Here is a 22,795-nt window from a genome sequence, read left to right as displayed (position 1 = left end):
TTTTTTTTTCAGACGGACAGACTAGTGGACATCGCCAGAAGTCTGTGTATTGCAACTATCAACAAAACACATTATACAAGTATTGTAGGATAACATAAAGCCAATAAAAACTTGTCCTGCATAAGGGCCAATTAGAACTTTACCGCTATTCCAGTCGGTTTTTGTAGTATTGCTCTCGTACGGAATGAAAATTTCCTTCTTTCCTTAAACCCAGTATAATAAATTTTAAAGCAATTACAATACATTATCAAAAGTTACAATTCCATTTGAAGTTTTGCACAAAAATTTTTTAAATAATAAAAAAACTTTTTTCCAACTAATTTTTTTTCCTTCTTTTACCATTTTTATTGAATAATAAACTATGAAAATTTCAAACAATTTGCACATTTCTGTTTATTTTTCTATCTGTAGAAAAAACGGAAAAAAATTTGAATTTGTCGAAAAAGTTTTTTTCTACTAGTTTTTAGAAATTAAAAAATATATAAAACTTTGTTTACTTCAATGCCATTTTAGTTTACTATAGCATAATTGTATGTATTGTGCAATATACCTACTAATATAAGCACTATTTACTATAAAAAATTTACAATAGAAGCCAACAACAACAAACAAACGCATTTTGAATTCAATTCTAGTATTACAACAAAATCTACTAGCAATAATAGCAAATTGCATGTTAAACTTAAATTAGCACAATTTTAGGAAATATATTTTTTATACAAAAAAATTTTTCTAAAATACATTTATAATAAATGAACAATAGCGCCAAAAATTATAAAAAAAGAAACTATAACAACAACAAAAAACCACAAAATATTTCAACAACATAATATCCCAGCAAAGGATGTCTCCTAAAGATGCAGAAAAGTAATAGAATTTTCATTAAGAGAGTATTGAAATTTTAATTAAAAATATTTTTTTTCTCTTATTTTGAAAGTTAGCAAACATTGTTTTCAGACAATTTAAAAATCATTTTCTTGAAATATTTACTAGTTTTTTTTTGCTGGGAATTCTAGCAAAAGTAAACAAACGAAACAAAAAATTTATTGTAATAAATTATTACCAGGAACACCATGGAAATATATGGCAAATTGCAATAAATAAATTAAATTCACTGGAAAAATAAAAACAACTAACATTAATTACTTTTAAATAATTATACCCTCCACCACCATTAGGAGGATAGAGGGTATATGGAAACACAAAATTTCCGTCATTCCATGTGCAACATCAAGAAATATTTATCTGACACTGTGATGACACTGGAGGCAAGTACTTACCACGCTCGCTTATATAACTACTTACTACGATCGACTGCAAATATGTGAGGTCTTAAGTAAGTATTTAGTTTGGTTTTTCAGAAAAAAGCTTTCATTGAAATGTTATGAGTTATATGGGATAAGGGTCGATTATGGACCGATCCTCATAAATCTTGAGTGATTTTGGTTCCCACAAAACAGTTTATTGTGAATTTCGTTGAAAAAGTAATATTTCTGAGCCCGTAATAAAGGGGTCTTATATGGGGATAGGGTCAGATATGAAACTAAGAATTGGCAGAGATTTTTGGTTGATATAAAACTTGTTTATTTAAAATATCATCAATATTGAGGTATTTTTATGCCGGCTATAATCTTTAAAGTAATTTTCTAAAGGGGACCTATTATGGAAGGTAGGGTCAATCATGGGTCGTTCCTCATAAAACTTGATAGAGAGATTTTAATTCCCTCAAAACATTTCTGTTGTAAATTTTATTGCTAAAGTGTAACTTTTAAGTCCGTAATATAAGGGGTCGGGTACAATATAGACCAATAATCATTAAACTTTCCCGTTCGGACTCTATCGTGCTTTGAACAGACAAACGCACAGACAGAAAGGCAGACAGACAGACAAACGGACAGACAGAAAGGCAGACAGACAGACAGACGGGCATATCTAGATCGTCTTAGAACCTAATGAGGACCAAGAATATATATACTTTTCTAGGCTTAGATCAATATTTCGATGTGTTACAAATGGAATGGAATGATGGTGGGTATACGAAAGATAATATTTTATTTGGCCCAAAATATACTAAGGTCAAGATTATCAATCGCTTGTCGAAAAAATTAGAGGACCAATCACATTTTGAGTCGATTTATCTATTGTGTGTCCATTTAAAACTTGTGCGTACTCTAAGATTTTCAAGTTAATTTGATGAAATTTGGCACATACATTTCTTTTGACCCAAGGACGAAATGTATTGAAAATGGTTAAAATCGGTCCATTATTTCGTATAGCCTCCATACACCCTACCCCGAATAGGGCTTTTGAGCTCATAAATATGTTAAATGTTCATGTATCACTTCACAAATCATCAAAACTTAGTTTTATATAGGTCGTAATGATACTGCTGATTTTCGTAATGATCGGGCCTCATTTCAACCTAACCCCCACACAAAGTCCCCTTCAGAAAATCACTTGAAGGTCAAAATTCACTTATAAATGCTAATGTATGATATTCTACATCAATAACAGATGTAGACGTAAATCTCTCTATATATCCTGGGTCCTTATATGATTCTAAGACGATCTAGCTATGTCCGTCAGTCTGTCCGTATGTCTGCCTGTCTGTTGAAAACACGATAAAGTCCAAATGAAAGTAGCTACCGAGCTGAAATTTTAATTGAGCCAACCCCCAATAAAAAGCACACTTCAGAAAATGATTTTATCGCTCATAACTGGCTAAAAGAAGCATCTATATAGCGGTGAAATTCGGCACAAACATGTTTTATAGGAAGTTAAATCGCTTTCTACAATTTTGTAAGGATAGGCCCATAATTGACCCTACCCCCCATATAAAGTCCCATTCAGAAAATGACTTTAACGCTCCTAACTGTCTAAAAGAAGCATCTATAGCGGTGAAATTCTACAGGAACATATTTTATAGGAACTTAAATCTCTTCGTCAAATTTTACAAGGATCGGTCCATAATTGACCCTACCCTCCATATAAGGTCCCCTTCAGAAAATGACTGACATCACGTTAAAAAGCATATATAGCAATGACATGCGACATAAAAAAGTTTTATAGGAACTAAAGTCATTTTCTACCCTCATATAAGGTCTCCTTCAGAAAATTACTTTAAAGGTGAAATTCTTCATAAACAAGTTTCGTGAGAGCAAAACAACTCTATATAAAATTTTATAAGGATCGGTCCTTAATTGACCCTATCCCCCTTACAAGATCACCCTCATAACTAACTTAAAACTGCGAGTACAGCGATGAAATTCGACATAAACAAGTTTCGTATGATCCCAAACATCTCTAAATAATTTTTTGAGGATCAGTCTATAATTGACCCTATCCCCCTTCAGAAAATGACTAAGTCTTTAAGTTTTGTGCGAGCCAAAAACTCTTTATCAAATTTTATGCGGATCGGTCAATAATTGACCCCACCCCCCATATAAGGTCCCCTTCAGAAAATGACTGTAACGCTCATTACTGGCTGTAACGCTCAAATACAACTTCTGCGATGAAATTTCACGTAAACAAGTTTTGTATGAGCAAAAATGTCCTCTTCAGATATTTATGCGGATCGGTCTATAATTGACTCTACCCCCATATAAGGTCCCCTTTAGAAAATTACTTTAACGCTCATTACTGGCTCAAAACTGCGACATAAACAATATTTGTATGAACAAAAATCGTTCTACGAAATTTTAGGAGGATCGGTCCATACTTGATCCCACCCCCTATAATGACGCCTTTAACGCTCATTACTGGCATTAAAATGCGAGTAGATATATTTAATTCAACATAAACAAGTTTTATGGGAAATCTTCCTACTGGCTTTGATGAAGATGGATCGATAAATGACCACTTCAGAAAATTTCTTTATTTATAAGGCAGTATTCTTTTTCGGCAGTGATATGATGGTGGATATATAAGATTCGGCATGGCCGAATATAACACTCATACTTGTTATTTTTCTCATGTTCAGTACATTAATACGCCTCGTTTGAGAGGTATTCAGGTTCCTCGGGAGACTCTACTCTACACACATATTTTCGTTGTAAAGTAAAGGCTAAATGTACTAAAAAATTTTATTTTTATTAAAATTATGAAATTTCGAAAGTCGACATACAAACACGTCATAACAGATTATCTAAATAAGTATGTCCTAGCTCTTTATAACCCCTCAATGTGTAGACGTTTTTGTAGATCAAGGACACGAAATAATTATTTTTGTTAACTGTAAAATCGGATATTAAAAGCAAATTTTTCATATGCATATCTGAGGCATAAAAACTTATAAATTTTTTATGTTTTATATAACCTAAATATTGTTATTACATCATAATACCCAATATCAAAGTGTTATGAAATTGTAAAATAATGCAAAGAAATCATAAAAATTTATTTATGAAATATTTCTTAAATTAACAATAATACATTTGAATTTATGTAAATATTTCATTTTCCTAATTTAAAAATATTTTTTTTATTAAATTTTAAACAAATTATTAAATAATCAATTAAAATTTATTTAAATAATTTATATATAAAATGTAATAAATATAAATATAAAATCAAAATGTATCAAAGAAAAATTAGTAAATTTTATACAATATTTATATGTATTAAATTTTAATAAAAAATAAATAAAAATATACTATTGCAAAATAAATATTCTTTTAAATAACAGTAAATAAAATATCTATTTAATTTAACAAAAATTTAGCAAATATGCAAATACTAAAATACCTTTAAAAAAATATCTAAGCAAAATAATACAAATGATTGTCAGCATTTTCTTATTTATTTTTCATAAATTAAAAAAAATCGAATATGTAAGTTAACTTCCTTTGTTATGTGAAATTAAAAAAAATGATTTTTAAGTGGACACCGACTTGTCCACTATAAATGAAACACGTTAATTTTTGGTTTACAATTTTATTCAACGACCGCTTTGGTCAACCTCCCAAGTAAGACTGACTCTAACAATATTTTTTAAATACTTAAATCTAAATAATTCTGCTGATCCAACTTATTCCATTCCCACGTTGTGAAATCTTCCAGACGAAATATGATCCTGCATACTAGCTTGCGCGTGTGCACCGTCAGTACAACCTTGTGTAGATTTTTCCCGCTCATGTATACTTGATTGTGTTAACTCCTCCCTTGCCAAAAATCTGCGTCCCGCAGATTGGTGTTTGCATGCCACGTTGCTCGTGCTCTGCAGCGGAGGGAGACGCACTTGAGAGTATAAAGCTTTCCAGCATAGGTAGCCTAGGAATGATAGGAGCAAAAAAATAGTGCAATCCGCTACTATAGAGTAGTGGTATTTTATGTCTAGATTTTCTAAATTTTTTATGTTTTGTAAACTCATATTGTGAAGATATCCTATGTCAAGCTGCCGCCTTTCTTCTAGGATGGTTGTGACGATCTGGGGTAGGATTTGTATAGATGTCTCGCTTCGGCTGGTGTACGTAACGTTTTTTATTTTCACTTCTTCGTTGTTAAATCGCACTGCGTAGGTTCCCGAAAGGAATTTAGTAATGTTACCACTCTGGAGATTACCTCTAAAATTGGTAATGAATATGGTGTCTTCCATAACAAGTTCGACAACCTCTTCTTCACAGGATCTGTAGGAACATTTTGCTTCACCTCCTTTGATGAGAATTGAAACACAATCATCTTCAGGGAGTTTTCTCAAGCTCGTTTCCTCACACACGGTATTGTTGTTGATTCGCATGCATGGTTTGGTGATGCCATATGTCTCTTAGCAACGTGTTAAACGGTAAGTCTATAACCTTTCCTTCCTGAATGGATGGTTTGACAATAAGGTAGTTGTACTCAACTTCTCTTACCTTGGGCAGTGAAAGGACATAGAGAATCATTGAACCGTTTGTGCATACCCTTGGATCGGCGTACTCGATGGCATCCAATTCATTAGAATAAGGGAGTGTTGCAATTTCGTCAATTATGCGGTGAATTTCTTCTCTGTCGAGTACATTAGAGTTGATGACCATTATTTGGCGTAGGATTTGATTAATGAATTTTTCGACGTTCGTTGCATTGACCTCGTTGTGAAATCGCGCCACCATTGCATTAACCTTAGATATTGTTTCCTGTGACGCTTTAAAGAGTCGATCGTTGATCACGTATTGGTGATTATTATTTTCAATGATGCTTTGTTCAGACCTCAACACATTATCTCAATCTGCTGCATCCGGATTGCCAGCCAACCACTTCCAAGCTGAACCGATCCAATTGATAGAGCGTTTCTGCTTCTTGTATTTACCCCTAAGCGTATCTAATTGGGAAAAAATTGTATTAACATGGAAATCAATTACCATCCGTTCTTTCTCATCCACAGCAATTTTTTCCAGCATTGCCACGGTTTGGCCTAATAGGCGCTCGTATTCCTCTAAGTTGATAACATGAACCAGGTTAAACCTTCCATCAACCAGCCAACCCTTGCCGTATTTGAATGTAACCAACTGCGAGTGGTATTCGAAGATTTGTAGACTGTTCACGACCGTGAACCACGTGAGACTGGAATGATAAATGTCGTTTTGTCTAGCTCTACGATTAGTTTGTTAGAGTGTTAGTATGATTGTATTATTAAAGTGTTAGTACGATTAGTACAATTAAATTTCTACTTCACATTTAACTAAATTCCTACTTCACATTTTCACTTATATAATGTTTTAACGTTAATAGATTCTTATTCTATGTTAGTTTTCCCTTTATCTTAATTAATTTCATCTTTCATTTCCGTTTCCATCTCATAAATTTTATTATATTCATCTTTACTTATTCTAAGTTAGTTTTCTCTTTATCTTAACTAATTTTATCTTTCATTTCCATTTTCATTTCATAAATTTTATCGTATTCATCTCTAAGGCTGAAGGCCACATTCCCTCTTTTTTCTTTTTTGAACTAGGTGTGATTATCCGCCATATGCAAGAAGTGCAAATGATAATCTCTTAAGCCATGGACTTCCTTTGCATTATGCAATTGGCATTGATCACCCTTGCTCTAAAATAAATTTTCACCATTGCAATGATCTTCATTCAAGTTATTTTAATTACTTTCAATATACTTTCGCTTAAGCTTCCATAAAAAAATATCTCATCTCATATTCATCTTTTGCCCCAATTGAAGGCTTCAATTCAGTTCAAGGTTTTCTCAGTAGTACGATTTCCTTATTCTTATGGCACCCATGGGGAATTGAACCCCTCCGCAAATATGCAGTTTCCACTATAGGTTTTGGGACCATTTACTTATATTTTTTGTGTGGACCGTAGATTCCGAGTTATCCCTTTTAGCATCAAGCGTTAATGGTTTAATTGCAAGAAACTTACTCGTGGTACGGAGATCTACCACGACTTATGACAGTGAGGACATCACTATCACAAATCGTTGTCCCAAAAAAAAGAAAATCGCATTAAGAGATACCATTAAGTTCAAAAAATGGGTATTGTACCCAATTTCCCATTTCCTCCACTTCTCCTTAAAAAAGGTAGAAGTTTTATCTCCATTTCCCTCCTTTCATCATTCACATGTCTATGGGGATTTGAACCCCTGCGTAAATACGCATACCACTAAAATTTAAGGACCCCATAGGTATCCTTTAAGATTTAATGTGGGTCTTGTGAATCCTTTTTCCAGTGCTCGTTTGCACTGTGACCCGATTGTTCATATCAACAACCGCTTTCTCATAAAGCGGTCGATGCTTTGCCCTGATCTGCTTATTCCTAACATGAACGGTATCACCCGCCTTATAATCCTTCGATAAGACACGACGCCTAGAATTATGTCTCTCCAAGGTTGCCTCTTGCTTTTTCTTTATAGATTTTTTCACCTCCCTGTTCAACTTTCGCCTAAAGTTCTGCAACCTTTGGTAATTAATTCTCTCAGCTCTATTAAAAAAAATATCAACCGGTTTCCTATTCGTTACAGAGTGGATGGTGTTATTGTATCGATCGGTAGCGAGCATTATAAGTTCCCTAATACCTAAATCCCTATGTTCGACCTTTAAACATCGATAAATTTCCAGTAAGGTCGAATGGAATCGTTCCACTTGTCCGTTCACCTCACTACGACCTACTGGAGTCAAATATACCTTGACACCAAATTGTCGAATCACGTTCATCACTATTGGGCTGATAAAACCTCGCTCATTGTCAGTCACTAAAATACGTGGTGTCGAGAAGTAATTAAGGATTTCTATAATTCTCTCCCTCATTTGCAAGGCTGAACGATTCCTAAGAGGAAAAAGTTTCCCAAATTTTGAAAATTTATCCAAGACACTAATAAAATACTCATTTTGGAGTACAAAAATATCCATGTGCAATATTTCACAGGGATAAGAAGGAATCGGAGTTGCCTGAAGCTTAGGTATCGGCGGATTCCGATCATATTTGTTAGCCTTGCATATTTCACAATTCCTCGTATACCTTCCTACAAGACTGTTCATCCTAGGGAAATAGTATTTTTCCAAGAGCTGTAGTTTATTCTCGTCCTTATTCCTATGTGCCCTTCTGTGCTCCTCTTCTATCAAGGAACAGACCCTATTTGGACAAGTTACATCTTCTACAAGTCTCTGAGTGATCCGTAGCTTATAATGTGAAAAGTGTTCCAAATAAACCTCCTGTAATAGCCACAAATACTGTTCAGGAATTTTAATCCCATTTAAGACATCAGGTCTAAGTTTTTCCCTCAGGATTCGTGTAAGATTTTCCCTGCTAATTTCCTCCAAAGATATGATGTGTCGGTTGTAGCCAGGATGAGGATTAATATGTGTAATCATATCTGATTGGAATTGTCGTATTATAATCTGATTACGAAAAACGTTAATAGGAGCTTCGACATGTGGAATCAAATCTGTGCCATCCTGTTCGGCACTGTGTACGGTTCCCTCGCTAGCTGTTATAGTAGCTGAGTCTCCGTTCCCTATCATACCCTCACTAGCTGTTATGGTATCTGAGTCCTCACTTCCTACCCTACCTTCACTTGCAGTGTCAGTGGAGGACTCATCCGCAAGATGGACACATAAATCTGTAGATGCAGTTCTCGAAGTCTGCTCAGCTTTCACTGAGTCGGTTGAGTCTGCTTTTAAGCGAGATAAGGCGTCGGCTACTACATTGGATTTCCCTGGTTTATATACAAGTTCGAAGTTATATTCCTCTATCCTAGCCTTCCACCTTTTCAATTTCGCATTATAATTCCTGTTACTCATGGCAAACGTCAGAGGTTGGTGATCGGTAAAAATGCGTATTTTCTTAGCTCCATACAGATAGGAGCGAAGATTGTCCAATGCCCAAACTATGGCGAGCATCTCTTTCTCGTTCGTGGCATATGCCTCTTCTGTTTTGTTCAAAGAGCGAGAAATAAAGGTTATTGGTTTGTCCTTTCCCATTTCCCCTTGAGACAGTACTGCACCTAAAGCACTGTTAGAAGCGTCTGTCGTAAGATTAAATGGTTTGTCAAAGTCCGGGAAGGCTAATACTTCCGACGACGTGAGCAACTCCTTAAGCTCGTTAAATGCTTGTAGCTCTTCCTCCCCGAGAATAATTCTAACTTTCTTCGATTGATTAGCCTTGACTTGTGCCATCTCGCCACGAGTGAGAGTGGTTAAAGGTTTAGCTACTTTGGCAAAGTCTTTAATGAACCTCCTATAATAGGATGTTAATCCCAGAAAACTTTTGAGCTCTTTCAGGGTCTGGGGTGGTACAATGTCAAGGATTGCCCTCACCTTCTTCCTATCAGGCAGTATACCATCCTTAGTAACCACGTAACCAAGGAATTCGACCTCGGTTTTCATAAAAGCAGTTTTCTCTAAATTAACCCTAAGGTGAGCGTCTCTTAGACGCTGAAATACTTTCCTAAGGTTCCCCAGGTGTTCCTCAATATTACCCCCGTATACTATTATGTCGTCTATATAGACATAACATATTTTCCCTATACAACCTCGCAGGACGTCATCGACCATACGCTGAAATATAGCAGGCGCATTCCGTAGGCCGAACGGTAGCCTCAAAAACTCATACTTCCCATTCATTGTTGAAAAGGCTGTCTTTGGAATATCCCTTGGATTCATTGAAATCTGATGAAACCCCGAAGTGAGGTCAAGGGTTGTAAAATATTTCGCCTTGCCAAGGCTCGCCAAAGTTGAATTTATGTCGGGAATTGGATATGTGTCAGGTATGGTGACGGCATTCAGTCTTTTGAAATCCACCACCATCCGATATTGTTTCTCTCCATTTGGTTTAGGTTTCTTTGGGACCACCCAAATGGGAGAATTATAAGGACTTCTTGACGGCCGTATTACATTATTATTCAGAAGTTCTTCTATTTGTCTGTCTACTTCAGCACGCATACAAGCTGGATAAGGATAACTCTTTGAGTATATTGGCACATCAGTGGTACACCGTATCTCTGCCCTAATAGATGTTGCTGCCAATTCGTTATTTATTGGTCCAAATATGTCACTAAACTCGGCTATTAGGTCACTCAATGTAGTGCATGATGGAAGCACGTTAATTTCGTTCAATGTCTGAATTCTAAGTGGTATACTGATCCCTGGCGAGATTGTCAGTGTATTATTTTTGTGGTCTATTATAGCTTGAAGCTCACGTAGAGTATCGTCGCCGATTATACCATTGAAAGATGTGAATCCCGGTAGTACATAGAATGTAATTGTCGTATCGTTACCAAATGGGGCAAAGAATTTCCCCTTTACCTTCTCACTAATTTGTATTCTTCCTGAGGCAGTACGAACATAAAATGGTTTATCTAATTTCTTTGATCTGGGGCATAAGGCTGGCTCAACAAAGTTTTTTTGTAGCCCCTGTGTCTATTAAAAATTTTATTATTGAGCCATCCTTTAATTCATTGCTTACGTATGGTAAGCCGGAAAGGCACGAGTCCGAAAATTTATTTCGTCGTCGGCCGGTTCGCCTTCATTGTCCTCTTGTGTCATGTTAAAAATTCTCTGTTGTTTAAACGGGTGTTGTGCCGACCCGGGACGAACCTGTTCCGAAAAGGCCCGCCTTTTGTGGTTATTCCATGGTCGGTTTCCGGTCCCCCTAGATTGCGTACTCTGATCTATGTCCATTGGTTCTGGTCTGTGGGGAGCAGGCTGTTGCGCAACACGCCGTGGCTCAAATTGTCGGTTAACAAAAGGGTTCGCTTGAGGTTGATACCGGTTTTTCGGTACAAATTTTTGGAAGGAAGCTTGGTTTCGAGTCTTACTTGGGTGGTGATTCGGAAAGTTATTAAATCCCATTGGAACCTGGACCCTATTCTGACCATTAACCGAATGTAGGGAGACCTGACTCCTGTAATTGGCATTTCTCAATTCCAAACATTGCGAATATGCCTCGGGAAGTGTCTTTGGCTTCATGAGCATTATCATCTTTGACAGCTCGCCATTAAGACCCCTTATGAAAACTTCCAGTGTCCTATTCCTATAAGTCTCTATTAAAACGTTCGTCGTTTCTTCAGAATAAGTTTCCGTCTTCAATTTGTTTATGATCAAGGAGAACTGGTGATTTACTGTAGCGTAGAACTCGTCTACGCTCATACTCTTCTGAGCTAGTTGGGTCAACTGATGTTCTAGTGTGCGAACATCTCTTTTGTCTGCATAATGCAGAGAAAGACAGTTCTTTATCGATGCCCAGTCTTCATCGAATATGTTGTAGGAGGTAAGGGCGGCATCAGCCTTTCCCCTACATTTTCGGCGTATAGCCTGAACAATAGCCCTATATATCGGCTTCTGCCGGACGATCTCATAGTCCTTCAGGATACTCTCCACGCTATGTATCCAGGATACATACTGCGTGGGGTCACCCTCAAAAGACTGCAAGTCCCTTACACAGTCGGGAAGTTTTCCTATTTCGTTCAATTCGGTTTCTGTGGTTGGAGCACGCAGGGGGGGAGGAGGACTTTCGCCCTCAACAACCGTTGGATTACTGGGCCTACGTTCCAAATTCAGCGTTCTCTGATCCAGAGTTTTTAGCTGGTTTAGAACGGCGTTTAGGGCGCCAGTTAACTCTGTTACCTTATTTTGCAAATGTTCCATACTTACATACACATATACATATACATAGGAATTTGCAGGTTCTTCCCTCTATATTTTGCAGGTTCTTCCCTCTATATTTTTACAGTCACCCTTACAGGATATGCCTTCCAATAATTCTCCCTCTTCTCTTCAAATTAATTCACTGGTAGTCACAGGATCGAATTTTCACTTAATTGTCACTGTTCTTTTTTCTTTAGGTGGATCCTCTTTTCCACAAAAAAAAATTTAAAATTTCACTGTTTCTTTTTTATTTTTTCCAGTTTTTAGTTTCTGGAGGGTCCCGTAGGAATCGCAAAAACTTATTTAATTTCACAATTTCGGGGTCGAAATTTCACTTAATTGTCACTGTTCTTTCTTTAGGTGGATCCTTTCCACAAAACAAATTTTAAGGTTCACTATTTCTTTTTTATCTTTTCCAGTTTTTATTATTTAGTTTCTGGAGGGTCCCGTGGGAATCGCAGAAACTTATTTAATTTATTAATTTTATATATTTAATTTTTTATTTAATTTTATAAGGACTCCGCTTTCTCTTGGCGGGTCCCTGCTCGGGCGCCAGTTAACTTCCTTTGTTATGTGAAATTAAAAAAAATGATTTTTAAGTGGACACCGACTTGTCCACTATAAATGAAACACGTTAATTTTTGGTTTACAATTTTATTCAACGACCGCTTTGGTCAACCTCCCAAGTAAGACTGACTCTAACAATATTTTTTAAATACTTAAATCTAAATAATTCTGCTGATCCAACTTATTCCATTCCCACGTTGTGAAATCTTCCAGACGAAATATGATCCTGCATACTAGCTTGCGCGTGTGCACCGTCAGCACAACCTTGTGTAGATTTTTCCCGCTCATGTATACTTGATTGTGTTAACTTGTATATTTATCTTGATTTTTTTAAATTTTAACTATAAACAAAAATACCCAAACTACTGCGGCATAAACAAAAAGGTCTATAAACTTTCAATAACTATTACCCACATAAACCTATTTATAAACAATTTAATAGCATTGCTAAATTGTTAAAAAAAAAAAGAAAGAAAACGAAAATAAATAAACAAACAAAAATCGATTGAATAAAAAAACATAAATAATTCCAAAGAACTTCAATTTGTCCGAAAATAAAAATGTATATTAAATCGTATTGTAGTGGTGGTGCTAGTATTTTGTTTTCCATTTAATAACAGTTAAACTATAAAATAGTATTAAAATATCTACAAAAGGATGTAAAAGAATCCATAATAAATAAACAAAGTAGTCTAGGAACCGCTATAAATACAGTAACAAAACAAGTAAGAAATTATAGTCGGGCGAGGCCGACCATATAATACCCTACACCTTTGACAAAAATATAATGTGATTTAGTTGCCATAATAAAGCATTTAAGTTGAATTGTACCTTGTCTTAGATATACATACTTAAGCCGTTTATTGTTGAATAAAATTGTGGACATTTAAGTGAAATTTTGATGGGGGCTTTTCATAGGGGCTAGGGTCATATGAGAACCTATTATTATGGAATTCGTGGGGGTCATCAAGTCTTGTATACAACTTGGTTATTGCAGCTTTTTGTCGAGATATGAGTATATTAAACATAATTATGAACTTAAAAGCCCTATTCGGCGGGTTCAGTTGTATGGGGGCTAGGTGAAATAATGGACCGATGTAAACCATATTTAACAGGCTTTATCTACGGTACCATAAAAGATCATGTGCCAAATTTCAATGAATTATCTCCAAAATTGCGACCTGTAGTTTGATTACAAGTTTCAAAAGCCCTATTCGGGGGTTCAGTTGTATGGGGGCTAGGTGAAATAATGGACCGATGGTAACCATTTTCAATAGGCTTCGTCTACGGTACCATAAAAGATCATGTGCCAAATTTCATTGAATTATCTTCAAAATTGCGACCTGTAGTTTGATTACAAGTTTTAAAAGCCCTATTCGGGGGTTCAGTTGTATGGGGGCTAGGTGAAATAATGGACCGATGTTAACCATTTTCAATAGGCTTCGTCTACGATACCATAAAAGATCTTGTACCAAATTTCATTGAATTATCTCCAAAATTGCTACCTGTAGTTTGATTACAAGGATTACAAGCCCTATTGGGGGGTTCAGTTGTATGGGGACTAGGTGAAATAATGGACCGATCTTAACCATTTTCAATAGGCTTCGTCCCTGGGACAATAAAAGATCATGTACCAAATTTCATTGAATTATCTTCAAAATTGCGACCTGTAGTTTGATTACAAGGTTTACATGGACGGACGGACAGACGGACGGACATAGCTAAATCGACTCAGAAAATGATTCTGAGCCGATTGGTATACTTTAAGGGTATAGGACCAATATTATTGTGCGTTACAAACATCAGCACAAACCCAATATACCCTCCTCACTAAAGTGGTGTAGGGTATAATAACCAAGTCATAAACAAAATAGCTAAAAGGGAAAAAACAACATTATGGAGAAGGAACAAAGTATGATTATGTTAGTAAGATTGGGTGTAGTCGTCAAAGTGAAATATATAATGGGTGTTTATTTTGAATATTCACTATATCATAGGTCCCCTGAAGTATACATAAGTTTTATATATGTTAAAATCGGTGCAAATCAGCATATCGTGATCCTCATGAAATTTTGTTAAAAAAATATGATGGGTCTTTTAAAACTTGTGTATGTATATCTATGATTCCCGCTCTTAACAATTTATCAGCTATATTGCCCCTTGACCCATTAAATCCATAGATTGATGTATTATCGTCTCATTGCCAATGTATGTATGTATCTACAGCTATACCCATAGTCCACAAAATCTGGCATAAATATTTCTAGAATATATTAGAATGAAAACTGACATCAATTCCTAAATTGTTTCCAAATATAACCCAATCAATCTTTACTTGTTTAAACACCCTGTATACGTAGTAGTATTAAAGAAAAGAATATTAAATGGAATATTTCATCTATGAATAATTTGCATATCAATAACATTGCTAGTAATACTATACTGATGCACTGACTATCTTATATATTTACAAAGTCTTTATGCAGATGGATGGTTTCTTTTCGGCTTATATATATACAAATGTTTGAATATAGTCGATTGAATGTAGTTATAGTGGAATATATGATGAATGAATTGGTTACTGGTTGAATGACTGAATATTTGGCGTGTGTCTCAGCATTGAAAACTAAAATAATTCAAATATGTACATAAGGGTGGCCGCCCTTTGTAAGGAGATATAAATCAAGTACAGATGAAAGCATGGTTCATCCTAGGATAATTATTGTCTAAAGTTTTGTCCTAGAGTCAAAAAAGGACATTTGTATTTATTAATCCAGATTATCGAATATTAATGTCAGGGCAAAATAAATTTCTTTTGGGACCAGCCTAATGTAAATGTGTATTTATGTATGTGCGCGGTGCCTGACAAAAATAGTATACAGCTTTAGCTGGTAGTAATTCTTTTTGTTAATGTCTGTATACCATTTAGTACGAAACGGTTTTAAGAAGTTGTTACATTGTAAATTTTCAGAACAATAAATAAATAAAGAATAACAAGCAGGAGACCACCGTCGAACATAGCCGAACATATGACTAATTACACTAGTTATGGCTACATACAAATGTATTAATGTATAAAAATAAAATTTCAGGATCAGCTATGGGCTGATCCTAGCTAGCTAGCTAGCTAACAAACTAACTAACTAACTAACTAACTAACTAAACTAACTACAACTACTAACTAAATAACTAACTAACTAACTAACTAACTAACTAACTAACTAACTAACTAACTAACTAACTCTAAACTAACTAACCTAACTAACTAACTACTAACTACCTACTACTTAACTAACTAACTAACTACTAACTAACTAACTAACTAACTAACTAACTAACTAACTAACTAACTACTAACTAACTAACTAACTAACTAACTAACTAACTAACTAACTAACTAACTAACTAACTAACTAACTAACTACTAACTAACTAACTAAACTAACTACTAACTAACTAACTAACTAACTAACTAACTAACTAACTAACTAACTAACTAACTAACTAACTAACTAACAACTAACTAACTAACTAACTAACTAACTACTAACTAACTAACTACTAACTAACTAACTAACTAACTAACTAACTAACTACTAACTAACTACTAACTAACTAACTAACTAACTAACTAACTAACTAACTAACTAACTAACTACTAACTAACTAAAACTAACTAACTAACTAACTAACTAACTAACTAACTAACTAACTAACTAACTAACTAACTAACTAACTAACTAACTAACTAACTAACTAACTAACTAACTAACTAACTAACTAACTAACTAACTAACTAACTACTAACTAACTACTAACTAACTACTAACTAACCTAACTAACTAACTAACTAACTAACTACCTAACTAACTAACTAACTAACTAACTAACTAACTAACTAACTAACTAACTAACTAACTAACTAACTAACTAACTAACTAACTAACTACTAACTAACTAACTAACTAACTAACTAACTAACTAACTAACTAACTAACTACTAACTAACTAACTAACTAACTAACTAACTAACTAACTAACTAACTAACTAACTAACTAACTAACTAACTAACTAACTAACTAACTAACTAACTAACTAACTAACTAACTAACTAACTAACTAACCTAACTAACTAACTAACTAACTACTAACTAACTAACTAACTAACTAACTAACTAACTAACTAACTAACTACTAACTAACTAACTAACTAACTAACTAACTAACTAACTAACTAAACTAACTAACTAACTAACTAACTAACTAACTAACTAACTAACTAACTACTAACTACTAACTAACTAACTAACTAACTAACTAACTAACTAACTAACTAACTAACTAACTAACTAACTAACTAACTAACTAACTAACTAACTAACTAACTAACTAACTACTAACTAACTAACTAACTAACTAACTAACGAACTAACTACTAACTAACTAACTACTAACTAACTAACTAACTAACTAACTAACTCTAACTAACTAACTAACTACTAAACTAACTAACTAACTAACTAACTACTAACTAACTAACTACACTAACTAACTAACTACTAACTAACTAACTAACTAACTACTACTACTAACTAACTAACTAACTAACTACTACTAACTAACTAACTAACTAACTAACTAACTAACTAACTACTAACTACTAACTAACTAACTAACTAACTAACTAACTAACTAACTAACTAACTACTACTAACTAACTAACTACTACTAACTAACACTAACTAACTAACTAACTAACTACTAACTAACTAACTAACTAACTACTAACTAACTAACTAACTAACTAACTAACTAACTAACTAACTAACTAACTAACTAACTAACTAACTAACTAACTAACTAACTACTAACTAACTAACTAACTAACTAACTAACTAACTAACTAACTAACTAACTAACTAACTAACACTAAACTAAAACTACTCTAACTAACTAACTACTAACTAACTAACTAACTAACTAACACTAACTAACTAACTAACTCCTAACTACTAACTAACTAACTAACTAACTACTAACTAACTACTACTAACTACTAACTAACTAACTAACTAACTAACTAACTAACTAACTAACTAACTACTAACTTAACTACTAACTAACTAACTACTAACTAACTAACTAACTAACTAACTAACTAACTAACTAACTACTAACTACTACTAACTACCTAACTAACTAACTAACTAACTACTAACTAACTAACTAACTACCTAACTAACTAACTACCTACTCTAACTAACTAACTTAATCGACTCAAAAAATTAAGTCTGATAGAATTATGCGTTACAACATCATGGAGGGAGGTATAGTAGTGTTATAGTATAAAAAGGAAAATCCTCTTGTCCGGAAATTCCCGGGAATTATTTTCCTTTGTTTTTGTGATATTTTTGACAAAAAATGTTTAACATGCTATATGTATGAGCATCAAAGGTACCTTTAATAACGTACAAACTTTACATGCTAAGGTATTTCCCGGTTCCCGGTAATTTGTACTCTTAACTCTAGGTAACCAAGCTTAAAAGTCTCCTGTGGACCATTATCGAAAATGGACTTAGACCTATGCCTACTCTGTTGTAATAATTCATAGGGAAAAGGATCAGACTTGAGAAGAAAGGTCGATGAGGCTGTAAAGAAGAATGAAATCTATCTATTAAGAAGACAATTCTCATCTGAATCTATATAATACCTCTTTCACCCTAACCTAATATTTAAAGCTCTTTTAATTAATTTCTTTAAATACCAAAACTTCTTCTTGATATTTTTATTAAAACATTAAAATTATTACCAAAATATTGATTAAAAGATCAATTACATTTATTACTTCGAATCATACTCCACTTTTCTACGTGAGCAATTGAGTCAAAATCAATTGCAGTTATTTACCCTGAAAGCACGTTGCACATTTCAATAGTGTCAATATTTACCCCAAACTTATAAAAAATAACTTCTTCAATCATTTCAACAATTACCACGTGAAATGTTTGTATTTTAACAGAAACGATTGGCACGTTTCATTGACGCTCACTGTAGTAGTATATGGAGTCGTAGTTAAGTGAAAGAAATGCAAATATTTGTTATTGATTTTACTACAACTTTTTTTCGCTAACTTCTTTTAAGGATTTTACTTTTTTGGGGGATTTAAAATCAATTGCGGAAAATATAATATTAACATTAATTGTAATAAATAAAAATTTTATATTTTCTTTAATATTTATTCATGCTTGGCAGTACTTTCCTCCCAAAAACTATGTTTAATTAAAATAGTTTCTCATCCATTTGATCCGCAACATCATAAATGGTATCATTTACAAATAGGTTAATGAAAATTAAGCAGCAAACGTGCACTACACCATTTCCAGTTGAATTACAAAACTTTGAAGCAAGTTACCTATGTTCGTTTGTATGTTTAAAATACTTTTAACTTAAGTGGATCCACATAATTGCTCTTAGCTCTCATATAAGGGTTCAACATAATTAAAATTGGATATGGTGTAATATCATTTAGTATATTTATCTTAGTATATAGTTATCATTTCCCCCATTTCTAATGTGTAATTACTTTTAAAATTCTAGTGAATTAATAATGCACATTATATCCTTTCCTACTCTTTTACAAAATAAACTAAAACATATAATCCTAACGTTATGTTTATTAATTAAAACTGTTATATATGAAATTCGTATATTTGAATAGAAAATTATTAAAAAATGGTAAACCAACATTTAAATGCATACAATGTTTTTTCACTAGATATATACCCAACAAAACTTGCATTGCGCTTTTCACAACTTATACATTGGCACTTGAACTCATTAGTTTAATGCGATGATAACATTTTCACGCTAGCTTACAAATATGTTATTAAATAAGTACTTACAACTAGGTAGTTAAAAAGTTATCATCAGAAATGTTTTACGTACAATAAGAGGAGAATACAGAATACGTGTATCTACAACAGCTACGCTGATACCGATAAAAATGTTTCTTTCTCCTTGAGCCAATATTTGATGAGCTAAGTCAAAGGATTTTTTAAAGTTTCTTCCATTTTTTTTTTTTGATATTTTATTCATATGTATGGATCTTGAGAGCATTTAGCAATAAATTAAATTTTGGAAATTTCACATATAACGTTCTTCCCAAAACATGGCTTAATAATGTAAACAACAATCAAAACCCATCAGTTCTGGTAAACAGTTCCAAACTATATATGTAACCTAATATGTGCTTTACCTAGATTATACAAAACTATTGGCTCAGCAGCGATTTAGAGAAGCCCGTGCAATTAAAGTACATGTCACAATTTTCAGCCTTCCCTACACCACCATCAGTGGTGATAAAGGGTATATATAATAAATATTCACCTGAGACCCAGCAAAGTCCGGTTCCTTATGAAATTCTGAGTTGATTAAGCTATATCCGTCTGTTTGTCTGCCTAAAACACGCTTACGTTAAAACTAAGCAAAGGGAATCAACCAAAATCACTGAAAATATTCATTGTTATCCTAGGTAGTCTGATATTGAAAATCAGTAAAATCGGTTCGCAACGTAAAAAGTTATGAGTACAAATTGCATAAGACCTCGAAAAAAAAACTAATTTTTTCCTTATTCTCTAGCAGTATTCTCAGAAAGTACCATAACGTTTTATCACACGTTACTTTATTCACCCGGGGATCAATTATATATATGCTTAATAATAACAATCTATTCAAAATTTCACATAGCCCCCATACAAAACTACATATTTCGGGAAATGGATTTATAGTTAATAACTTCCTCAAGCATATCGGTAACAGGCAAACATTTTTGCATTTTTTTAGATATGTATCGGTCCACAATTGGTCATAGCACCCATATAAGGTCCAATTCCAAAAATCATTTAAATGCACATAACTAATTAGGAAATAAAAATAACGGAATTATATTCGGTCCATAATTGGCCATAGGTTCCATATAATGTCCACCTCCGTTAACCACGTAAAGGCACATATTTCATTATTAAATAATTGAAGTTCATATCGGTCCATAATTGGATACACATACCTCCCATATAAGGTCCATTTCCGAAAATTACTTAAACGCACATACTTCATGGACAAAACAATACAAATTTATCACACTGCGAATTTTTTTCCAGATCGGTTCAAAATTGATCATACCTACCATATAAGGTCCATTGCCCAAAATTTCTTAAACGCAAATATTTCATTGACAAAACAAGATTCCAGGATCAAATTCTAAATAAATACATTATGTCTATATAAGTAAATCATTCTGTGAAATTTTTTCCGTATCGGTCATAAATTGGACTTAGGTCCCATATTAGATCCACCTCTGAAAATTAAACGCACATATTTCATTGACAAAATAAGATTTCGGTATAAAATTATAAATGAGTATATTTTGTATATACACAAATCATTCTACGAATCTTTTTTTCCGAGTCGGTCCAAAATATATCATACCTCCCATATAAGAACAACTTCCGAAATATTCTACATAAATATACATATTTTGTCTATGAGTAAATTATTGTGTGAATTTTTTTTGCGGATCGGTCTTTAATTGGTCTTAGGTCCCATATAGGGTCCACTTCCGAAAATTAATTTTCTGGTTTGGTCGGTCCATAATTGGTCTTAGCTCCCATACAAAGTCAACTTCTGACAATTTCATTGACAAAACAAGAATTCTCTAGAAAATTCGATATGGATCTAAGGGCAAAAAGCTTCTTTTTACCAAATAGCGACTTCAATACAAATTTTTTTATAAATAGAATCTAAGAATGAACAAAATTTTATTTTTTGGCAGTAATATTAGAAATACCCCTAATGTTTCGATGTTAACACACAAATATGATAATATTTGTGGTAATCATATTATGACGTCACTGATCATTATGACATTTATCTTGTCACACGCTACCAAGTAAGTAATTTACCTTAAAATCTATTTGTAAATTGAAGTCATTTACATCAAATAGGGATTAAAACTTGTTTTGGTTTATTTTTTATTCCTTTATAATGAAAACATTATAATGTCAAAATATTTAAGCAAATCATTGACAAAACAAACATCATTAACAGGTAGATTCTTCTACATACACCAAACATACATATTTCTTATCAGATACATAAATTAGTAAACAAGACAGGTAGGTCGACCTACGTTAGACAAGTAAATATTATTTAATAGTTTGAAAACAACAACAGGATTAACTAAATGTTTTTTTGTCAAAACAAAGTCATATATATGAACCTAAAATATGTATAAAATCCCAAGTAAATATTCAAAGGACATCATTCATTTTTCAAACATCTAACAGTAAACATCATTGTCAACTTATAAAGTCAACATGGAACATTTTGACATCTTACAATTGTTACTACTGGTCATCGTTTATGAACTAGTCAAATATGTTTTTGGTCAGAAAGTATTGAATAAAAAGGAACGCCCTCAACACTTGACACCAACTCGCCATAACTTAATAAATTTAAACAAAACTAATATTGAGATCAGTGGTTTGAAACCCTTGCTGGACGAGGAAGAGGGTAGTGAATTAACGAATTCTATGGATTATCAAGGAACACCCACGGGGATACCAGAATTATCCATTATGGCCGCCACATATAAGTACCGTTTAAGAAATCGTCAATTGCACACAAAGGCTAAGAGAACTTTACAATTTTAAGAGATTTACAATTACTTTTAAAAATGTATTATTTATTTATAAGTATCTAATATTGTAAAACAATTTTACTAATAGTATGAAAACTATAAAATAAAATATTTGTATAAAAAACTATGTTTTTCAAAGTTTTGTATAAAAAATCGTTTAATAACCTTTCTATTAATAAAATATTTATATTTTAATACGACTATGAAAGTAATCTGATGAGATTATGCCTTCAGCTAACAGGGGGTTATTATTAATTATTAGTTAAAACACATAAAAGTTTATAGTCGGGCAGAGCAGACCCTACAACATTGATTATGTTAAAAATTCTGTTGAATATCATCCTGATATTAGTGTTTTATAAGTGAATTTAGACCATCAAGTCATTTTCTGAAGGGGACTTTGTATGGGAGATAGGGTCAAATGAGGCCCGATCATAACAAAATAATATACAGATTTGGC

At 33.3% G+C, this 22,795-nt stretch overlaps 1 protein-coding gene across 1 annotated transcript; it reads left to right on the top strand.

The window, feature by feature from the left end:
• Nucleotides 1-1,143: 1,143 nt before the first annotated feature.
• LOC119611745 lies at nucleotides 1,144-22,348 on the top strand. The gene is made up of 2 exons (XM_037967423.1): nucleotides 1,144-1,336; nucleotides 21,983-22,348. Exon 2 carries the CDS (start codon nucleotides 22,013-22,015, stop codon nucleotides 22,346-22,348), a length of 336 nt encoding a protein of 111 aa, XP_037823351.1. The 5' UTR covers nucleotides 1,144-1,336; nucleotides 21,983-22,012.
• Nucleotides 22,349-22,795: the final 447 nt, after the last annotated feature.

This window comes from Lucilia sericata, unplaced genomic scaffold (genome assembly GCF_015586225.1).
Source record: "Lucilia sericata isolate MDLA Ls3-8-SP2 unplaced genomic scaffold, ASM1558622v1 Contig001523F_arrow, whole genome shotgun sequence".
Lineage (NCBI taxonomy): Eukaryota > Metazoa > Arthropoda > Insecta > Diptera > Calliphoridae > Lucilia > Lucilia sericata.
The sequence above is the reverse complement of the archived record's forward strand: the minus strand, read 5'-3'. Positions and strand labels throughout refer to the sequence as shown.

Coding starts and splice junctions, on each gene's coding strand:
- LOC119611745 (XM_037967423.1), top strand. CDS start 22,013: ATGGAACATTTTGACATCTTACAATTGTTACTACTGGTCATCGTTTAT.